This window comes from Nicotiana tomentosiformis, chromosome 2 (genome assembly GCF_000390325.3).
Source record: "Nicotiana tomentosiformis chromosome 2, ASM39032v3, whole genome shotgun sequence".
Taxonomy (NCBI): Eukaryota; Viridiplantae; Streptophyta; class Magnoliopsida; order Solanales; family Solanaceae; genus Nicotiana; species Nicotiana tomentosiformis.
Genome location: NC_090813.1, coordinates 165,956,270 through 165,979,200, shown reverse-complemented (window position 1 = coordinate 165,979,200; position 22,931 = coordinate 165,956,270). Strand labels below are relative to the sequence as shown.

Sequence of the window (22,931 nt, the reverse complement as noted above, 5' to 3'; positions counted from 1 at the left end):
TGTTTGAAGAGAGAGGGGAGGAACTAGAGAGATAAGGAGGAGATCGAACAACTTTCACTTCAAATTATTGATAAAGTATTGGGAATTCAAGTCTCCTACTAAAGAGGTAAGACCTTGTCGCTAGCTCACATGCAATGTTCTATAATGAGTTTATAAGTATGGTTTCTTATGTTGGGGCCAATGGGTTGTGATTGAAATCCTAAGCCCTCTAATTCGAAATTGAGGGTGCATGAGAAGAATGTGAGGTGCGGTTCTTAATTTGAGAATGTGTTATTGGACATGCATATATCGATGGGGCGATATGGAGGTTATTGAACTACCATGGGTTTATTATGTTTTGAAATTGGTTGTGGGGTAAAGTGACTACACCATAAAAACCTTATAGTCGAATTTGCGCACTATGTGTTTGATGAAATTCCTATTTCACCTAGACTTTGAATACCTTCCTAATAATAGTTCAATTTGATCATATTTCTACTGATAAAGTTTTCATGGGTAGTGGAACATTGTAGTAATTGTAACGAAATCTCAGTCGAGGTATGTTGGCTAAACTCTTTCCGTAGAATCGGATTCCACGAATTTCTTGTAAACTTCGATTATGATTTGATGAAGTTCCTATTTTTGTCTTTAAAGTATGCTCCTATGGTTGGCTTATCCAAAGGCTTATGATTTGATTCATGTTTCCATTTGCAAATCAATATGCTCCTCTTTTATGCTTGTTCCCTATGTGTTTTGAATTTTTACATGCTTGTGAGTTGAAGAAATGATTTCTCTCAATGTTTCAAATGTCCTTAAATATTTTATGATGATCATTGAAAAGTAATGAAAGAATGAAATCATGAAACATGAAATACGACATGCCAAGAATGATGATTGTTATGTGTGGCCAAGAGTGCCAATGAAATAAAAGGATGTATGGAAGGTTATGAAACGAATGCAATTCTTTTATATGACAAATGTTTTTGGGAGTATCCTTAGGTCACCGAGGAAGGCTGGGTCATAAATGCCCAATCCCGGAACTACATGTGCTAGTGTAGGAGTTAATTGAGGGGTGACTCCCCATTATAGTATAATGTGATTATTCTCATTCATTGGGATGAGATGATAGCTAGCAATGATAACGTCGTTCCACACAACATTATGGTGAGACGGCTTAGCCGATCGGGCTGGGATCGGATGCCATGCCATGCATATGATGGTAATGTGTTGTTATGTCAACCCTCATGGATTGGGGTTATACGACTTAGCTGATCGGGTGGGAATCAGACTCCATGACATACAAATAGTGGTAAGTCAGTACCATGGATCTCCCAACTTATATTATTATTGCTTATTTGAAAGGTTCACTTTGTTTTAGCTTGACATTTAAATATTGTTGATATTCTTGTTGCTTTCATGTGTATCAACCATTTATGTTGGCATTCCATTCCATGAGAAGGTATTTATCTTTACATACTAGAACTATTTCATATGTACTAATATCCCTTTTGCCAAGGACGCTGCATTTTTAATGGATAGAGGTGGTTCCTCAGCAGGTAGCATTGACCGTTGATAACATCATATCCTCTTCTCAGCTGACTTGGTGAGCACTACTCTACATCGGGGCCTTATGTCATTTTGATTCCCTTGTATATGACTTTTAAGGTATAGCCATGGCCATGTCACCAGCACTTCCATATTGTACTCTTGTTCACTAAGAGGCTTTGTAAAAATGTTGTGGTTTTATTTTGATTGGGGTAACAAACTAAAAATGTTGTAGTTGTTGGACATGTTTCCACTTTTAGACCATGAACTTGTAATATTTTGGAAATCATAAATGAAGTTTCTATAAGTTATGAAATTGGTGTTGTATATGTTATTCTCTAGTTTGCCTAACTCATGGTATTTCATACTCACATTATTTATGGTTATGGTTGGGTATAAGGCATCAAGTAGGCTTGCTTTACTGGGATATCTCGGTTGAGCGTCGATCGCGCTCCCCAGGGTTGGTGCGTGACAAACGTAACAATAAGTAACAAATAGAAGGCATGGCTAGAACAATAGCAAATAAGAAAAAAAGGCAAAGATGTGACAACCACTAGCATCATAGAAAACATAGGTGCAACAGTAACAACTCAAGATAAAGGAATAAGCGTATACACAAGGAAAATATATCATAATATAATGCATGTCTCTCGTCCTCGCCTACATAAAAACAACCTTCGTGCCATGAACACATGATAATATAAAACTAATTGCACGGTATCACCCTTCGTACTTTTACTCTCGTCCTCACGTGATAATGTAAATGCAATGGCGCGGCATTATCTTTCGTTCATAATAATGTATATGAAATGGCTTTCGTGCTTTACACTCTTCCTCGCATGATAGTGTATAACAATGGAACGACATCACCCTTTGTGCTTTACACTCTTCCTCACCAAGAATATACATATACATCAACAACTAGCAAGGCAGGAAGCACGGATAACATCAAGAAGAGTGTTTAAGCAAAATACACCACGCGAACAAGAATCACAACTCTTACACAATTAAACAATTCAATAGACTTCAAGAACTCAATTGCTCAAGTATCTCAACAAATCTCTAAAGCGATCTTCAACTCAAGTATGGAACCCAAGTATATCAAGAATAACGGTCGTAGAAATGTATTCCTGATTAGGTATAGTGATGAACGAATTTAGCATATCAACAGTTTCACAAAGAGTCCATCAAATTTAATCAAGTTATAATAAGCTTAATCATGGTTTCTATCATTGAATTTCATATTCATATTATTATAGAAGTCAAGTAAAACATGACGCAAGAAATTCACATAATCCAACAACGCACAAAGAATCGTATAATATACCCCGAGCATGGATAACCATGGCACATGCATATACACTCGTCACCTCGCATATGCATCACTCCCCGCATGTAGAAAAAATTCCCCCAACAAAGTTAGGCAAGACACTTACCTCAAAGAATCTAAATCAATACTCTAAGAAGCCCTTCCCACGTAAAACAACCACCAGACGGCCCCATCTAGACAGAATAACTTACTATCATAAATAAAATCCATTGAAAATGATTCCGAATAATAAAGCTTTGCTCTTTAACTAAAATAAAAAAAATCAACCCAAAAAGTCAATGCCAACTCGCACCACAGAACACGATAAAACTCACAAATTCCGAATACCTATTTCGATAAGAGTCCAACCATACCAATTTTATCCAATTCCGACCTCAAATCAGCTCTCAAATCATCAATTTATGTTTTAGAAAGGTTTTTACTAAAATCTCTAATGTCTTCAATTTGATTCGTCAAACAATCACTAAATTCAAGGTTATAATATTAAAATATAAATAAATCCAAATAAAAAATACATACACCAATCCAAATTGTAAAAATCCCCTCCAAAATTGCCCAAATCCGAGCTCCAAAATCTTGTGAGAAAAAGTGACTAAATTCCGGAACAAGTAAAAACATACAACAGTTGTTCCAGCTCGAATCAGATCCCAGAAGACTCCGAAACATACATTTGATAATCCCAACATGATCCTTGCCATATTACACCCAAGATAGCCTTTTGAATCACCTACGTTGGCATTAGAATGAGGGAGATATGATGCATTGAAGTTTTAAAGAATGTCTGAAAACTTCAGGGACATAAATGGTATTTTCATAATTATTTACACTAGAAAAAAAACAGCAATAAGAAAATCGTTGTTTTAGCAGTCAAAACTCATTTGGAACATCCCGGACACAAATCATATATGAATTTCAATCATACAACACGTTACGAACCTTCTCACGTACTCAAAACACCGAAAATAGGTCATCTTTACCCGATATTGACCATGGTTAAACTCAAAATCCTTAACTAGTTTCTCAACCAATGATTCAAAACACACCCGAGCCCCTTGGGACCCCATCCAATCATACCAACAAGTACAAATACATTATTCAAACATATCCAAAGCCTAATAACACCCACGAGGATCAAACCGACTAGAATTTCTCTTATGTTATTAAATCTTCATTCTTTCAAAAGAGTGTTTGAATCACACTTAAACACTTCGGATTACTTCCAAACTTTGCATGCAAATTAAATTCAATTATATAGACCTATCCAAAGTCTCGAAACACCAATTGGTGTCAAATAACATCACAGTCAACTCTTGGTCAAATTTATGAACTCTTAAGTTCTTCAAATTTCCAACTTTCGATAAAAGTGTCGAATCCTTCTAGGAAATCCAAAACAAAATCCGAACATACATACAAATTCAAAATCATCATAAGAACCTATAAAAATCATTGAAACTTGATTCCGCGTCCGTTTACCCGAAAGTCAAACCCTGGCCAACTCTTCCAACTTAAAGTTTTTAAATCGAGAGTCATTCTTCCAAATCAATCCCGAATACTGAATGCTATAACTGACCATATGCACAAGTCATAATACATCATATAAAGCTACTCAAAGTCTCAAACCAATAAACATAATATGAAATCTCAAAATGACCAATCGGATTGTTATATAAAATAACACAGACTACACAAAATCTCACCACACATGGCACATGACTCACTAAGGATTGTCCCATTCCGACTCTCAAGCTAACTCAAGTATTCCAGAAGCCACAAGATATTAATCATTATGCAAAAAGTGAATATAAGTCATGAAAATGAGACATATTTGTCATTAGACTTGCTGTCCAATTCATCAAGACATCATGAACAATTTCAAAACATAGGGAAGGTACTACTGTAACAACCTGACCAGTTATTTTATGTATTATAGCCCCATTCCTATATTTATTGCCTCTTCTATGTTCATTTGTGGTTATGTAACTTGCTGGGGTGGTTGGATTGGTTTCGAGAAAATTTCAGGATGAATTAGGACACTTAGTCCCAAGGTTAAAAGTTTAAGTTGTAACAGTTGACCAGAGTTTGACTTTTATGTAGATAACTCCAGAATAGGGTTTTGATGGTTCCAATAGCTTCGTATGGTGATTTTGGACTTAGACATATGTCCGGATGTTGATTTGGAGGTCCATAGGATGGTTTGAGGATTTTTGGCGAAAGTTGGAAAGTTGAAGGTTTTGAAGGTTGAAAAGTTTGATCCAGAGTTGACTTTGATATTATCGGGTTTGGATTTTGGTTATGGGAATTGGGATAGGTTAAATTATGTCATTTGGAACTAGTGTGCAAAATTTGAGATCATCCGGAGTTGATTTGATATGGTTCGGCATGAGTTTTAGAAGTTGGAAGTTTGTTAGTTTCTTTAGGCTTGAATTGGGGTGCGATTCATGTTTTTGGTGTTGTTTGATGTGATTTTAGGCTTCCAATAAGTTTGTAATGTGTGTTAGGACTAGTTGGTGTATTTGGATGGGGTCCTGGTGGTCTTGGGGGTGTTTCGGATGGTTGACGGATCATGTTTGGACTTGGGGAAAATGCTAAAGGTTGCAGGTTATGGTGCAATCGCACCAGCAAGGATTTGACTGTATGTGTGAGGCCGCAGAAGTGGCTCGGTAATTGCACAAGCAAAATTGGCTGGAGCTACAGAAGGCCACAGATGCGAGGGATTTTCCGCATCTGCAAGCCTGCATATGCGAAGATGGGGACGCAGAAGTGGAGGAAAGCTGGGCAAGGCTGGGTGCGTATGTGCGCAGGTGGAGCCGCAGATGCGGATGCGCAGGTACGCTAAGTGGTCCGCAGATGCAGAGTTGGATGGGAGATTAATAGTTCACAATTGCAGTAAGACTTCCGCAAAAGCGGACTCGTAGATGCAAAGGTGTATCTACGAAGGCAAAAAGCTGGAGGATGATGAGCGATCGCAAATGCGAATTGTAGGCCGCATCTGCGGAATCACAGATGTGGTTATGTTACCGCCGGTGCAAGAATCGCTGGGAAGACTTTTAAAACGAGGGTTTTGGTCCTTTTTCTCATTTTGGATTTTCGGAGCTCGGCTAAGGTTGATATTTGGGAGACTTTTTGCTACAATTGAAGAGGTAGGTGAAGTTTAATCATTTTTGTTGTTAGATATTGATTACCCATTGCTTATTACACCTAGTTTATTTGATTTTGAAGTGAAATTTGGAGATTTTAGACTATGTTGCAGAGTACGATTTTAGACTATGGATGGAATAGATGAAATTAGTGTGGTTGGACTCAAAATTGTATGGATGTTCGAAATTTGTGAATTTTGTTGGGCTCTGTGGTGTGAGCCCAAGGTAGACTTTTAGGGTTGACTTTGCACATTTGATTCAAGACTTTAGCTTCATCATTTTGGATTGTTTCCTATGGCTATTATTGATAGTATTAAGTTGTTTTGACTAGATTCGAGTCGCTCGGAGGCCGATTCGTGATGCAAAGGCTTTTTAGAGTATTGAGTTGCGTGTTTTGAGGTAAGTAACATTTCTAAACTTGGATTTGAGAGTAATTATCCCTGGGAACCATGTTATATGCGATGTATTGGGGTTACACACATGCTAGATGACGAGCGTGTTGGCGTGTACAGGAGTAGTCATCATCCGAGTTGACTTTTGGACAATGTTGCTATCATGTCTTGTTTTATCCGTATTTTTCCTACTTGTTAGATTAGCTGAGCTATGGTTCATGTTAGAAATCATATTTAGGCTTTGTGGTTATTTGGTTGAAAGTTAATGAGGCTATTTCTGTTGTTATAGGTTATCTTACTTAACGGTAAATATACACTCAGTCATGATTTTCCATTTGCATATAATATCTTAGTCTCTATTTATCATTCATTTTTACTTCGCATGTTGTCATTTTTTTCCCCATATGTCGTGTTTTGGGCTGAGTGATATGAGATTGTGAGACCTTGAGACTTGAGAGGTTGATGACTGAGGTGGGCCTTAGAGACGTGTTGAGAGTGTTATTCAGATCAGGCTACATGTTGTAATAGGCCATATTGGCTTTATTATTATTTGGATCGAGCTGCACGCCACAGCATGCCATAATTGCTTTTATTAGCACTTGGGCAGGATCCTCCCCTCCGAAGTCTGACATACCAGCAGTGAGCGCATATATATATATATATATATATATATATATATATATATATATATATATATATATATATATATATATATACGTGCTTTGGTGAGGGGTATTGATGCTAGGAACCCGTACAGTGTTGAGTGATTGTATGCGTGCTGAAGTGGGAATTTGAGACAGACGACTTGAGTATGCTGAGAGTGAGAGTACTTGGGGATACCACCGTGAATCAGTCATTTGGTATGCATATTTGATATTCAGGCATAGAGATGTATCATTGCTCATGCTAGCTAGTAAATGAAATTGTTCTTATCCGTGTTGGACTTAAATTGTTATATTTGAAGGTGTGTCTAAATTCCCATAATGTGAACGAGCTGATTATGATAATTCCTTTGAGTTTCTTATTATTACTATCATCATTATATCTGTGTTGTCATTAATATTGGTTTCTGACTGTCTTCTTTTGAGCTCGTCACTGCTTTCAGTCCAAGGTTAGTTTTGTTACTTATTGAGTACATGGGGTCAGTTGTACTCATACTACACTCTTCACTTCGTGTGTAGATCCAGGTACATTTGGACGTGGTGATTGCTAGAGTTGTTTTGGTAGTAGTATTTGGTGACTTCGAGGTAGCTGCTATGTCGTCCGCAGACCTTGACTCTCTTTCCTTTATTTCCCTTATTACAATTCTACTGTCCAAACAATTGTACTAAGGATTTGGTTTGTATTTTAATACTTAGTAGTGCTCATGTACTCGTTGACACCAGATTTTGGGATGGTTGTAGCAGTATTATATTGTTTTCATTAGATAATTATGATATTTCCTCTGTTAAGTTTATTATACCATATTTATTCAAATGCTTAGTTATTATGTGACTGTTTTCTTGCCTAGCAAGTAGTGTTAGGCACCGTCGCGGCTCTAGTGGGAGTTGGGTTGTGACAACTACACATGCTAAAGCCTAAATGTGTTACTATCAAACAAGTCAAAAAGGCGCCAAGAAATCTCATCTTCTCCATTCTTCTAATTTCCTAAATTCTAGTCTATTCTAAAAAAAGAAAAATTATTACCCAGTTCAAACTACATTCCACAGAAAAGAACCGAGGCACAAAGAAAAACCACGGGGAATTATTACTACATAAAGAAAACTAAAAAACATAATTTTGTATTTTTCAATTTTTTGTAGATTTGGTTAGACTTTAATCCCTCAAGAAAACTTCCTAGGAGATCCATCGCCAGGAAAAGTCTAATATTTTTTTGTTTACGATTTTTGAATTTTTTTCCTGAATAAGCTATTACTAGAGTACTACACTACTAACTCTACTAACTAAGCAATCAAAAATAAGAAGTTAACATACTAATATAATAAGAAGCTAATTATCTAAAGGAATTCTCCCACCCCACACTTAAAAGAGTGCAGTGTTGCCAACGCACAAATAAAGCAAGAATAACGAGGGTAGACAAGAAACTCCTTGAAAGGAGGAAGCAATCGCGTCTCCGGGGTACTCAGAATTCCACTAGACATGGTCCTTTGTGCGGGCACCCCACACTTAGTTCCAACCATCTGGCTCACATTTACACACTTCCTATGGCTTGCCTTCCCTTCCTACAAAATCAATATCACTGCAAAAATAACATAATAATTAAGAAAAAGATAACCAAAATAAAAGAAAGCAGTAAAGCTGGGTTGCCTACCAACAAGCACCTAATTTAATGTCGCGGCAAAATGTGAACGATTTTTACCTCCAGCTCGAGCCCCCAATTTGGCTTCAAGATTTCGGCTATGCTCCCGGGGTGGTGGGACAAATCTAATTAGGCCAAGTAAATAATGGAGTATTTTGCACTTCTTGGCCTTCATGTAAGGATGTAACTCTGTCTTTTTGGCACAACAATTTCAGGAATGTAAGCGCCTTGTTCCTCGTCCATCGGCTCCTCCAATGGCTTAGATTTCGATTTCCATGTCATCATCCAAACACAATGTTGAAAAACGTTTGGAATGAGGAACAATACGTCCAAACTCTAGTATTGCATCACTATTTACATCGTCATATGCATACACACTACAGTCTTCAAGTATAATATTATCTACTTCGTCACATGACTCTAGTGTACTCTTCTCAACGTGGGCGTCATCAACAAAAATATGGTTGAATGATTGACTCTCCACTTTTAGCTCCTCAATTTGGCATATAAGCTCTTTTTTAGCTTCACACAACTCATAACTATTTTGTTGGGCATTAGATGCAACAACCTTTGCACTCAATTGAGCCTCTAATTCCTAAATAACAAGCCAAATTTATCGATCTCTTGTCCCAGTTCAGTTTTTCCTTCTATGAAGTGTCTCATCCCACTTTCATTTTTCACCCGGAGATCCCCACATTCCTCTAATAATTGCAAGTACATATCCATATGAGCATCATATTCCACATCTTCCACTTTGTTACTCCTATCAAACTAATAGACATTATTAGAATCATCATAAGAATGGATTAGGGTAGCATAACAACACTTAGGACAATTATTTCAATAGCCACCACAAATAGTACATGAATGAGATGGTGCACACAACTCTCTCCTGGGAATATTTGCACAATGTTGCCACAAGTGGGGCCCTTTACAATATTGACAAGGATCACAAAAACAAGAATACTTATCATTCCACCACTTTTCGTTCAAATATTCCATGTAAAACAATAATATTAAACTAAGTAAAAAATTAAAAAAATTAAAACTTGAGTAGATAAAAAGTAAAATTCTAATCTAGCAAAATAGCTAGTTCGAAGTCCCCTGCTCCTGCAGCATTTATGGATTTGATGAATCGGGTGGTCAGGCTATATCTTGGCTCATTTGTCATTGTCTTTACTGATGACATATTGATCTGCTCGTGTAGCATGGATGAGCATGAGCAACATTTGAGATTAGTGCTTCAGACTTCGAGGGAGCATAAGCTATATGCTAAGTTCTCTAAGTGCGAGTAATGGTTAGATTTTGTGGCTTTCTTGGGGAATGTTGTAGTAGCTGAAGGTATTAAGGTGGATCCCAGGAAGAACGAGGTAGTTTAGAGTTGGCCTCGTCCTACCGCAGCGACTGAGATCAGGGGTTTCTTTGGGCTAGCGGGTTATTATCGTTGATTTGTGGAGGGCTTCTTGTCTATTGCATCTCTTTTGACTAGATTGACCCAAAAGGGTGTTCAGTTCAGGTGATCTGTTTATTGCGAGGTGATCTTTCAGAAGCTCAAGACTGCATTGACTACAACACTAGTGTTTGTCTTGCCTTACGGGTTTAGGGATATACACGGTGTATTGTGATGCCTCATGCATCGGGTTGGGTTGTATATTGATGCAGGATGGGCGAGTGATTGCTTATTCTTCTTGACAGTTGAAGCCATACGGGAAGAATTACCATGTGCATGACTTTGAGTTGGCTTCAATAGTTCATGCTCTTAATATTTGGAGGCATTATCTTTATGGAGTGTCCTGTGAGGTCTACACCGACTACCGTAGTTTGCAGCATATGCTTAAGCAGAAGGACTTTGATCTAGGCAGTATAGGTGGCTTGAGTTAATGAATGACTATGATATCACCACTCTTTATCATCGAGGTAAGGCGAATATGGTCGCCGATGCCTTCAGCAGAAAGGCCAAGAATATGGGTAGTTTGGCATTCCTTCTAGTAGAGGAAAGGCCATTTTATTTGGAAATTCAAGCCTTAGCTAGCTGAATTATAAGGTTGCATATTTTCAAGCCTAGTTGAGTTCTTGCATGTGATGTGGCTTAGTCATCCTTATTCAAGCGGATTAAGGCTCGTCAGTGTAATGATCCGCACTTGCTGGTTGTTAGAGAAACGATGCTACGAGGTAATGCCAAGGAGATGATTATTGGTGATTATGGTGTGTTGCGACTCCGGGTCGCTTATGTATTCCTAATGTTGATGGCCTAAGGTTGTTGATTCAGTAATAGGAACACCGTTTGTGTTATTCCATTCATCTAGGTGCCACAAAGATATATCATGACCTGAGGCAGCATTACTGGTGATGACTACATATACTTCGGAGAGGTTGGCCTAGATTTATATTCAGGAGATCATCTGGTTGCATGGAGTTCCTATTTCCATTATTTGGGATCGAGGAACTGAGTTCACTTTGCATTTCCTAAGGGCAGTATAGAGTGAGTTGGGTACCCAGGTAGAGCTCAGCATGGCCTTTCATCTGCAGACCGACGGGCAATTGGAGTGGATGGTTCAGATTCTGGAGGATATGCTTAGGGCATGTGTTATTGACTTTGGAGGGTAGTGGGATCAATTCTTACCATTGGCCGATTTTGCTTATAATAACAACTATCAGTCTAGCATTGCTATGGTTCCATTTGAGGCCTTGTATGGCCGACGATGCCATTTGCCCATTGATTGGTTTTAGCCCAGCGAGGCTAGGTTGTATTGTACTGACTTAGTAAAGGATGCCTTGGATAAGGTAAAGTTGATTCAGGAGCGGCTTCGCACAACACTATCCAAGATAAAGAGTTATGCGGATCAGAAGGCACATGATGTCTCATTTATGGTGGGCGAGAAGCTACTTTTGAAAGTCTCACCGATGAAGGGTATCATGACATTCAGGAGGAGAGGCAAGTTTTTCCCGAGGTTCATTAGTCCGTTCCAGGTTTTGGAGCGAGTTGGTGAGGTTGGATATAGGCTTGCTTTTCCTCCTAGCCTATCAAATATTCTTCCTGTATTTCACATGTCTATGCTCCAGAGGTACCATGTCGATAGGTCCCATGTGTTGAATTATAGAACAGTTCAGATGGATGAGAGCTTGCGTTAAGAGGAGGAGCCAGTTGCCATTATTGATGTTGACGGCCAATTTTGACCCTCCCTTTTAAAATTAATTTATTTATACTTAATAATTTGCAATGAATGTTTTGACAATATTTTCAATCAATAATACCTATTTTACAAAATTAAATTAAATATTAATAGTTTTGAAATTAATAATTTAGTATTATAATTATAATTACAAAATATATCATACTTACTATTTTAAGATTATTAAATTACTATTTACATACGTCACATAGCGGGAGACATAAGATAGACCCTTGTGGTCCGGCCCTTCCCCGTACCTCGCGCATAGCGGATCTTAGTGCACTGGGCTACCCTTTTACATACGTCACATAGGATTTATAATTAATTTAATGAAGTATTCCTTAATTTTTAATTAATTAGATTACTATGTTAATAATTCAAAATCAGTATCGTAATGTAAAGGGTAAGGTATTTTACAAATAATTAATTACAATAATTAGTAGTATATTTTATAATTAAAATTTTTACAATATTTTATGGAAAATAATTAAGTTTATTTAAATTAAATTCAAAAGGGTTGAAAGGCTAAAACGCTACAATTGCAATATCTTAATTAAACACAAAATGGCTACCATTTAAATTAATTATGGCCCAAATTACCAAGCCCAAAGACAAATCTGGCCCAAGTCCAATTCCTTTCTCTCCACCTTGGCAATCCTCGTCGCCTCTTCTTGTCCAATCAGATCGTGCCACGTCACCCATCCCACCCACTCACAAAAAAAAACTCATTTGATCTGGACCGGTGATCCAAATCATCGATGATCCACATTTATTCCTATTTCCCCTTTATTGTAAACCCCCATGCCAGATATTATCTCAACCATTGGATTACACAGATCCAATGGACTCCATTTTTTCTTAAAACCCTTTTCTTTAAAACTTTAAGACCTGAATTATCAATGTCGTTGATCAGAGGATCCAACGGCCAAGATTCCATCTTTCATCATTAACCTGGAGACACCCCCAACCCTAGCTCATTTTTCCCAAAACAGTCGCCCTAGTTTCCCTTTTCTCTCTTCCGTCTCTCAAACTCCATCAACCCTAATCAATCACAGGCCTTGAACCAATTCCTGCAAGGTCAAAAATCCAGTCTTCAAATCATCCCCGTTGCCCCTACATCCACGAATCTAGCCGATTTATCCATTTCCATCATTAAATTCAAAAGCCCCAATATATAACGCTAGAACTAAAAGACGAAACTTCAATTAGTATGATTCTTCCTTTGTTCTTTCAAATCGGAGCATGCACGGTTGATATCTTCAGCTTCATCATCATTATTCTTTGTTCAGAGGTCAAACACAGTGACCTTTAGTCATTAGGGTCTGGCCACTGGTCTGAAGACTTCAACGGTCGACCTTCTCTCATGCTAAGGTAAAAATCCATCACTGATTTTCCCTCTTTTCTCCTCTGTTTTCAATCTCTATGTTATTATCATCCCGCCTTCTTCATCTTCCACTATCTAATTTGAATATACTGGAACCCTAAAGATTCAATGTAACTATAAATAGGATCCTTCAGTGCTCTCACCTATGATCTCCAACAACACCTAACAATCAGAAAAAATCAATACACAATATAGCATCATTTAGAAATTTTCAATAGAAGTCTGAGTTCTTACTCAATTTATGCTTTCCTCCTTCTCTCTATCTCTCTTTTTGGTTCTGAATTTGCCTACGGATTGAAAGTTTGAGCCTTTGGCTTTCTAAACGGCTAAATTAAACATTTGTTTGGTTTGCTGCCCTAAAGGAGGTCAGTCAAACTTTAACTCTACTATTCTTTTGTTTGTTTGAATTACTAAGCATGAGTTGTTCTATTATCTTCTACTAAATGATGTTATTGGTAGTGTGCTATGGCTTACTGCTTTCGTGTGTTTTGTTAATGACATATGGCTGATAAATGAATTATGGAATCATGAGTTTCCTCAAGTTATTGAAATTAGAACTGTGTATTGATCCTAGTGAACATCTGATAACTAATATCTACTGTTAAGCTTTAAGAATAACTAAAGAACTCTCAAACTATCCTGATAGCTAGTTTCAAACCTCCCTAATGTTCTATTAGAACTACCATGACTGCTACACTAATCTTCCTTGAGTAATATTTGCATTTTATAGTGATTCACCTGGTAACCTACACTTAAATGAAATGTGAACTTGTTTAGTGGTAAAAACAAGACTGTCACTTTAGTTTGGGAACACCAGTTCATGACATTTGAACCAATCTCTTCTTTCTGACATGCCTCTGTGATTCTATTAATTCTTAGAAGGTTGTTGTTTCTTTGATAAACCCCATGACTATTTGATCACACTATATAAACATGTCCTAAGCTAATTGGATTCTTGTATCACCTTTGTGTGTATTCTGATAATTGCCATACACTTAGCTGAAGCTATGAGGTTTGGATAAGATGTATTTATGTTCTGATGTTTCATATGATGTGCTAAAGGGCTGAAATTAAGTTTCACTATATCTTAAATCCTACACTTGATTTGCATAATAGATCCTTAATGTATTGATACCCCTGCCTCTTTTCTAAAATTCATGTAGTGACATTATTAGCTTGATTCCATGATGATAATACTCTATTCATGTTTGTAATGATATGACCCCTGGTAAATGTCCCATGTAGGTGTTCTTTTGGATACCCCGCACTCATTTTTTTTTCAATACTTCTTCTTGTCTTTCATAATCATGTACAAGTCTATATTGTCCTTAAAACTTCACTAAAGCTCACATAAATGAACTAGCCTTAGCTTATGAACCTAAGATGAATCTTCAGTCCTGTTTAAGTATAGTAGTATGTTTTATTCTCTAATGAAACTAGTATGAAGCTGAGAGCCTTCTTTTTTAAAAAGAAGCAATCATGTCATTTGCTTTAGAATGAAACATGATTGTTAACCTATATCTCTACTAATACTCTTTAGAAGTCTTAATTGAGGTTGTTAACCTATATCTCTATTAATACTTTTTAGAAAGTTGCAAATGAAGTTGTTAACCTGTGTGTATGCTAGAAGATAAGACTTAGTTAAAAATATTCATTGACTAATCTAATTGAAGGTTGTTAAGAGAATGTATCTGTGCATAGAGACTATATGAATTTGAACTATGTACCTCCTCTACCCTTAAGAATAGGATTCATGTGTCTGGATTGCTAGAGTAATATGCTAGTGCTCTTTCTTGTGTATGCCTGAAGTTACTTTTTGAGCATGCCTAACATGTTATGGTGTTCACAGTGAATCATATACATAGATTTAAATTGTGGTTACAACAAATGTGAATTGGTTGCCTTATGATCCTATGATATCTTGTATAATTGTTATGAGAAATGTATACATTCCGGTGTATGATATCACTGTGGTATGGGGATATTCATTGAGTGCCTCATTAATACCCAAACCCGTAGAGAAGAGTAAGTGTGAGTAGTTAGTGGTATTTGAGAGTAGATTTTAGTTCTTGGTTGAGCTACTCTCCCTGACACAAGGACTTCCCTGGGCCTCGAGACCCTTGAGAACTTTGAAGTGCCAGGGATTCAAAGAGTACCTTGGACATGAATGGAATTCTACCCTTAGCCTCTAATCTATTGAAATTTATTACTCCTTTTAGGTTTAGTATTTAATGACAACAAAGGCTTTCATTGTGAATCACTTTACCATCTGTGACTCCATATTAGTTTTCATATTCTGGATTGCTATTGATTTCTGCAATTCGTCTTAGGCCCATACTAGTTTATTTCATATTTAATTATGTACATTGAGTATCATATATAATGACCTTTTTTTCTTTCTTGAACATGTATTATAATTGGGCCTGCCGAGTTCTCAAAGAACTAAAGCCCAAGTCATGTACCTGCACATATTGGAGTATAACGTTGTTGTTGTCCATTATCACTACGTGCTGGGCCTACTTCTTTTCAAGCCCAAACCAGAGTCCACTCTCCTCCTCTACTTCTTTTATTAAGTTTGTTATCCTTATTTCCCACATGTATATAATACTTACTATATTTTATTGAATACTTTACTTTATCTCTTTGAACCATATGAACAATCTAGGCAAGGCCTGAAAGCCATATGATTAAAAGAACTGTTAGACTTTGTAGTAGATAATTATGATTCGTTAATCGTTTACACTATTAATCTCTTAAGCTATTACTAATATTTTTTTATGAATACTTTTGAAACCAAAACATCTTTAGCAAAGGACGTTAGTCTTCTCTTTAAAAAACCAGAAGCGAATCTGAAAATTGGTCTTCTAAATCGCGCTTTTCTACAAAAAATCAAACAAGTATTGCTGCTCAACCAAAGGGCTTCTAACAATTTCTTCAAATCTAAAAATGAGATTTGAAAACCAAGGTATATCTAAGGCCCACTTCTTTACAATACCCTTACTTTATTAGAGTTATAAATAACCACATCATTTAAAGACATAGTGTTTTATAACTTAGCCATATCTCACCAGGATTTACAAACCCAAACATTATAGACATACTCTTTGAATGATAAGAGATAAGTATTTTTCTTAATGCTTTCATAAATCTATAACCTCTTTCAAAATCACATGTAAATTTTTAAGCAATAAGTTCTAAACTAGATATACAATATGCCACACTTTAACACTAGCTAAGAAAAGTATAGACAATTAATCCTTTAAATCTAGTCTAAGTCATATGGAGCTACCTCAGGTAGATTCTAAGGGGTGGCTAATACCTTCCCCTTAGAAGAACAAGAACCCTTACCCAAAATCTTACCGATTAGCAGACTAATAGAGAAATGATCTTAGTAATTAAATAGGTACCCTAGTATACCTTTAAATATTAGGTGCCGACTCTCTTTTATCATCAACAGGGAAACCACTAGTTGAATCTTGTTTTGACTCGTGCAAAAGTTCAACAACATGGCGAATCTGCTGGGAATTTCATACTTAGGTTCTGACCTTAGCAAACATAGACTAGACTTGGAATTTAGGATTGTTTGAACACTGCTTTAACTGTGTTTTGTATGCTTATCTGCCTTACCTGTTCGTTATGTACTTATCTTCCTATTTTAAATGTTATTGCTAACATCACTATATGTTACCGCTTTATATTTATTGTCATTACATCCTTTCCTATCGAGTCTTGGCCGTACAATATCACACACAATGGCACGCAAGGGTTGTCTTTTACACCCCTTTGAACCTTCTTTCAAAATTCTTTAGTTTCAGAGAATGGCTTTGTCAGGTCAACTGACATGACTTCTCGCAGTATTCAGTCCAAGTCAAAATTAGGAAACATTCTACTCTGGCAAACATAGGTCATATTGCATAAACCTTAGGTGGGTCGGTCCTTGGCATCGACACACTATTAGGAAAGCCACCCTAATGCCAACGGGTCATGCACCCCACGACACGACTTTTGTGGAAAGATGAACTAATCATGATGAGACACTTAACATCTGAAGCAAACACTTATCAAAACCGTTTTCTTTACCCCCTTCAGAAATGGAAATCAACTAAAACATCCTCGAGATCAATATGGTGATAGGAGCACCACACAAGCTAAAGAAATGGTGGAAAAATATCCGTCGAGAGCATGGAGACGAAAAACACACCTAGGAGCAATGATTGCCTTGCTAAACATCCTAGCTAACAAAGTGCTTACCCGCTTGCTGATAGAGTTCTGAGACCCGACCAAAGTAGTTTTCAAGTTTGCTGATTATGAGTTGGTGCTAACGTTGGAAGATGTTACCAGTTTTACTGAGCTGCCATTTACAAGGAGGAAATTGATACTACCAGTAACCATGCCGGGCTACAGGTTTTTTGATGCTTTGGGTCTGGCAAATAGTCGGGGGTTTAGAAATATTAAAGATGAATGGGTAAGCATGGACCAATTGTTCGACAGGTTAGGACATCGTGAAAGCTATGAATGGTACTTTGAAGAATTTTAGTGTGATCAGGCAACGTGGGAAAGTTTCTGACCCATAACCTTCTCTTTGGCGTTGCTGGGACTGCTGGTATTCCCACATAGAAGAGGATGGATTAATATCAACTTGCTGCCTATGGTTTTTGGCCACATTCCGGGGCAGTCTCCAAGCCACTTTGTTACCCATGGTATTAGCGGAGATTCTTAGAGCATTGTCTGCATGTTCCCGGGGATATGATTTTTTCAAGGGTTGTAACCTACTGTTTCAAATATGTGCCACGAAGCACTTATCTGGGCCACGAAGCACACACCTAGAGCATTGTATGCATGTTCACGGAGCACTTCAAGGGTTAAGTAGTGACATCATTTTGCATCGATTTCCTACCGATCCTGCTAGACTGCTAGTCAAACAAATACCCAAAAAGTTCAAACCGGACTTGAGTTTGAGGATAAAAGAAGAAGTAACCAAACAAATAGAGGCAAACATAGTGAGGGTCACCAATTATCACACATGGTTGGCAAATATCATCCCGGTACCAAAGAAGGATAGGAAGATCAGGATATGTGTGGATTATCGAGATCTTAACAAGGCCAGCCCGAAAGATGATTTCCCTTTACCAAATATTCATATCCTCATCGACAACTACGCAAAGCATGAGCTGCAATCATTCGTGGATTGTTTCGCCGGGTACCATCAGATCCTGATGCACGAAGAAAATGCAAAAATGACATTATTCACTATGCCTTGGGGAGTTTACTGCTACATAGTCATGCCATTCGGCCTCAAAAATGTTGGCGCTACTTACATGAGGGCCATGGCAACCCTCTTTCATGACATGATTCATAAAGAGATCGAGGTGTATGTGGATGACATCATCATAAAATCTCGAAAGAGTTCAGAACATTTGGATGACCTGAAGAAGTTTTTTGAACGCTTGCGGAGGTATAGTTTGAAGTTGAACCCTACAAAATGCGCATTCGAAATCCCTACTGGAAAATTGATAGGTTTCCTCGTAAGAAGGAAATGGATAGAACTGGATCCTTCAAAGATCAAAGTCATTCAAGAGTTTCCACTGCCCAAGAGCAAGAAGGATATGACTAGTTTCCTCGGTAGGCTGAATTACATCAGCCATTTTATTGCCTAGTCCATAGTAATTTGTGCACCTATCTTCAAGCTGCTGAAGAAGGATGCTGCTACAAAATGGACAAAATAGTGTTAGAAAGACTTCAAAAGAATTAAGGAGTACTTGTCAAATCCACCAGTATTGGTTCCTCCAGATCCTGGGAAGCCATTGTTATATATTCCTGTCGGTCTTGGATAATGCATTTGGATGCGTGTTGGGACAACATGATGAAATCGGAAGAAAGGAGCAGGCTATCTATTACTTAAGCAAGAAGTTCACACCATGTGAGGCAAAATACACTCTGATAGAACGCACTTGATGTGCCTTAACTTGGATCGCCTAGCAATTGAGGCATTACATGTCAAAACACACCACGCATCTGATATCCTGGCTTGACCCGCTCAAGTATATCTTCCAGAAGCAGATACCTACAGGAAAGCTGGCTACATGGCAGATTTTCCTCAGCGAATTTACATTGTGTACATAAAACAAAAGTCCATCAAAGGACAAGCCTTAGTTGATCACCTTGCAGAGAATCCAGTGGACAAGGATTATGAACCGCTCACTACATACGTCCCAGCCGATGAAGTGTTGTTCGTCGGAGAAGATATTGCAGAATAATACCTAGGGTGGAGAATGTTCTTCGATGGAGCAACAAATTTCAAAGGAGTATGAATAGGGGTGGTCCTAATTTCAAAATCAGGATGGCATTAACCAGCATCAGCAAAGATAAGGTTCCCTTGCACCAATAATATGGCCGAGTACAAAGCATGCATCCTCGAGATTAGGATGGCGGTTGACATGAACATCAAGGAGCATTTGGTCATAGGGGACTCTGATCTATTGATACATCAAGTTCAAGGAGAATGGACTACCAAGAACGTCAAGATCCTCCCATACCTACACTCTGTAAAGGAGTTATGCAAGAAGTTCACAAATATTGAGTTCAGCCACATTACCAGGATCCAGAACGAGTTCGCCGATGCTCTTGCAACCTTATCATCCATGATTTAGCATCCAGATAAGAATTACATATACCCTATCGAGATAGAGATCAAGGATCAACATGCGTACTATTTTCATGTAGACGAAGAGCCAGATGGTAAGCCATGGTACTACGACATCAAAAGATTCCTTGAAGCAAGAGAGTATCCAGAGAATGCTACTGATGGTCAGAAGCGAGCGCTCAGAAGGCTGGCAAATAACGTTTTCCTCAACGGGGAAGTCCTATGTAGGAGGACCCCAGACTTGGGTCTGTTAAGATGCGTAGATCCTGCTGAAGCAACCATATTGCTAGAAGAAATACATGCAGGAACATGCAGACCCCACATGAATGTCTTCACCTTAGCCAAGAAGATTTTAAGAGCCAGATACTTTTGGATGACCATGAAAAATGATAGTATCCACTATGTGCATAAGTGTCACCGATGCCAGATCCACGGGGATTTCATCTGGGTTCCGCCTGATGAGTTGAATGTAATGGGTTCGCTTTGGCCGTTTGCCGCTTAGGGCATGGACGTGATTGGACATATAGAGCCCGCTGCATCAAATGGGCACCATTTCATATTAGTAGCAATTTATTACTTCACCAAATAGGTCGAATCTTCTACATACAAGGCCATCACAAAGAAACTAGTGGTAGATTTCGTCCGTAACAACATAGTCTACCGGTTTTGGATACCTGAGTCAATTATCACCGACAATGCATCTAATCTCAACAATGATCTCATGAGGTAAATTTGTGAGAGATTCAGAATTGTATATACTCGGAACTACGCCATGACTTGATTACCTTTGGAAGGAATACGTAGGCAATTTGCATCGTATTCAGTCATCTTTGTAATTGAACTACATTCTGGCCTGATTCCATTTGGATACGTAGGTAGTCTGAGTCATACTTGGCCACTTCATTTTTCTATCTCATCATTTTGCATCTGTTGTAATCGAACTATGTTTTGAACTAATTCCATTTGGATACGTAGGATGCTTGACTTAGGCTCGATTATCTTCATCTTCATCTTCATTATATTTTCTTTATCATCACCCACGAACTATGTTCAGACCTAATTCTGTTTCGATATGTAGGCAACCTGAAAGGGTTTGGTCATAACCCTAGGTAAACTATTGAAATGCATCAGTTTAGATTAGGATGCAATCACAGCGGTAGGAATCCATGTTGTCAGAAGCATCTTGGAAGATCGACATCAACGGGACAGAGTATTTCAAAAAATAATGTTCGCATTTAAGGAACTTCAGAAACATGTCATAATCCGAAATGACGACCTATGTCATAAAACAAAAGATTTGTTTTATGATATCTTAATCCATTCCACCTATCGAACTTCATGGGATAACCTCATCAAGACCAGGGCAAATCTAGGACTACGGTCGACACAAACCAAGACCCCCTGCTAAGAATTTTTCTTTGAATGCAGGGCCAACATAATATGAAGAAAAGTTGGAACACACTGGGCAGTGACGGATCCGCCACTCTCTCATTATTATCACCCCTCTTTCCTTATTCAAATTGTTCCCTAAATAACTAAAAACTAACTCTCAGATTCTTGTAGGTATCTCGGAACCAGGCCGCTGATGCAGACGAAGCATATCGTATATAGCAAACTGTCTGCTCAACTAAAATGAGCAGGTTAAATATAGCGATCCGCTACCCCACCAACTATAGCATATTGTATGTATCAAACCGCCTGCTCAATAAATTTGAGCACACTATACAAAATCGAGCCACTGGCTTCGCCAATTGAAGCCTTGTATATAGTGAATCAGCTCAATCAATTGGAGCGCCTTGTACAAAATTGAGCCGCTAGCTTCGCCAACACGAGGAGACATAATGCTCCGACAGCTGCAGAACGGTACACAGCCCGGCTAATAGTCAAGTCAAATTCAAGTATCCCATCATCCCAATCCCAAATAATGGCTCACCGACAGCTAGGCATCATTATTCTTGCATCATTTACATCACATCTTAACATATTATGCATTGCAATATATGGGTATGTGTGTATTTCATTTTTGCAGGAACAAATATCGCAACGTGGAACCCTTTCTAAGCAGAAAACCAAGCTACAATGCTATGAGAGACAACAAACTCATAAGCGGGCCAAGTATCCGAGCTCAAACTCAAATACGATCAGTGGAACTCTAACTCTTCAAATCTTTCAAATCAAGCCGCAACGCAAAGCTATCATGGGTACCAAGCCTTCCGTCTAGCAGTATCGTCATAATACAATACTGCGGCAATTGCTGCGAGCATCGCCTCCTCAAAATATTTGCTCTAAAACTACATGAGGCCTGATACTCGTTAAGCCCGAGGTATGTAAGCAATTCAAAGCTAGAATTCGGCCCCAACTCCTCAAAAATCCTCCAAGAATGTAGTCCTAATTCTACAACTCATAATCTTCCTTAATCCAAAATGACATCCCTGCATTGTAAGCCTAAAAGTCGAGACAAAATTGACCTTGGTTCAATTTCTTTGCTCGAAAATTCTTTTATCATCTCCGGTCAAAGAGGGGCAGCTGTTGACGGTCTATTTTGACCCTCCCTTATAAAATTAAATTATTTTTACTTAATAATTTACAATGAATGTTTTGAAAATATTTTCAATCAATAATAACTATTTTACAAAATTAAATAAAGTATTAATAGTTTTGAAATTAATAATTTAGTATTATAATTATAATTTTAAATATATCATACTTACTATTTTAATATTATTAAATAACTTTTACATACATCACATAGGCTTTATAATTAATTTAATGGATTATTTCTTAATTTTTAATTAATTAGATTACTATGTTAATAATTCTAAATCAGTATCGTAATGTAAAAGACAAGGTATTTTACAAATAATTAATTACAATAATTAGTAGTATATGTGATAATTATAATTATTACTATATTTTATTAAAAATAATTAAGTTTATTTAAATTAATTTTAAAATGGTTAAAAGGAGAAAAGGCTACAATTGCAATCTCTTAATTAAACACAAAATGGATACCATTTAAATTAATTTGGGCCCAAATTACCAAGTCCAA

The 22,931-nt window shown here is 37.6% G+C and overlaps 1 protein-coding gene across 1 annotated transcript; it reads left to right on the top strand.

Annotated features, from left to right (window-relative positions):
* Positions 1 to 19,664: 19,664 nt before the first annotated feature.
* On the top strand, positions 19,665 to 20,384 carry LOC138906011 (uncharacterized). The gene is made up of 2 exons (XM_070194529.1): positions 19,665 to 19,784; positions 19,890 to 20,384. The coding sequence occupies exons 1-2, from the start codon at positions 19,665 to 19,667 to the stop codon at positions 20,382 to 20,384; spliced, it is 615 nt and encodes a 204-aa protein (XP_070050630.1).
* Positions 20,385 to 22,931: the final 2,547 nt, after the last annotated feature.

Excerpts from the sequence above, each read along its gene's own strand:
- LOC138906011 (XM_070194529.1), top strand. The coding sequence starts at position 19,665 with ATGGCGGTTGACATGAACATCAAGGAGCATTTGGTCATAGGGGACTCT. Across the intron at positions 19,785-19,889 it reads TCCTCCCATACCTACACTCT|CATCCAGATAAGAATTACAT; the intron begins GTAAAGGAGTTA and ends TCCATGATTTAG.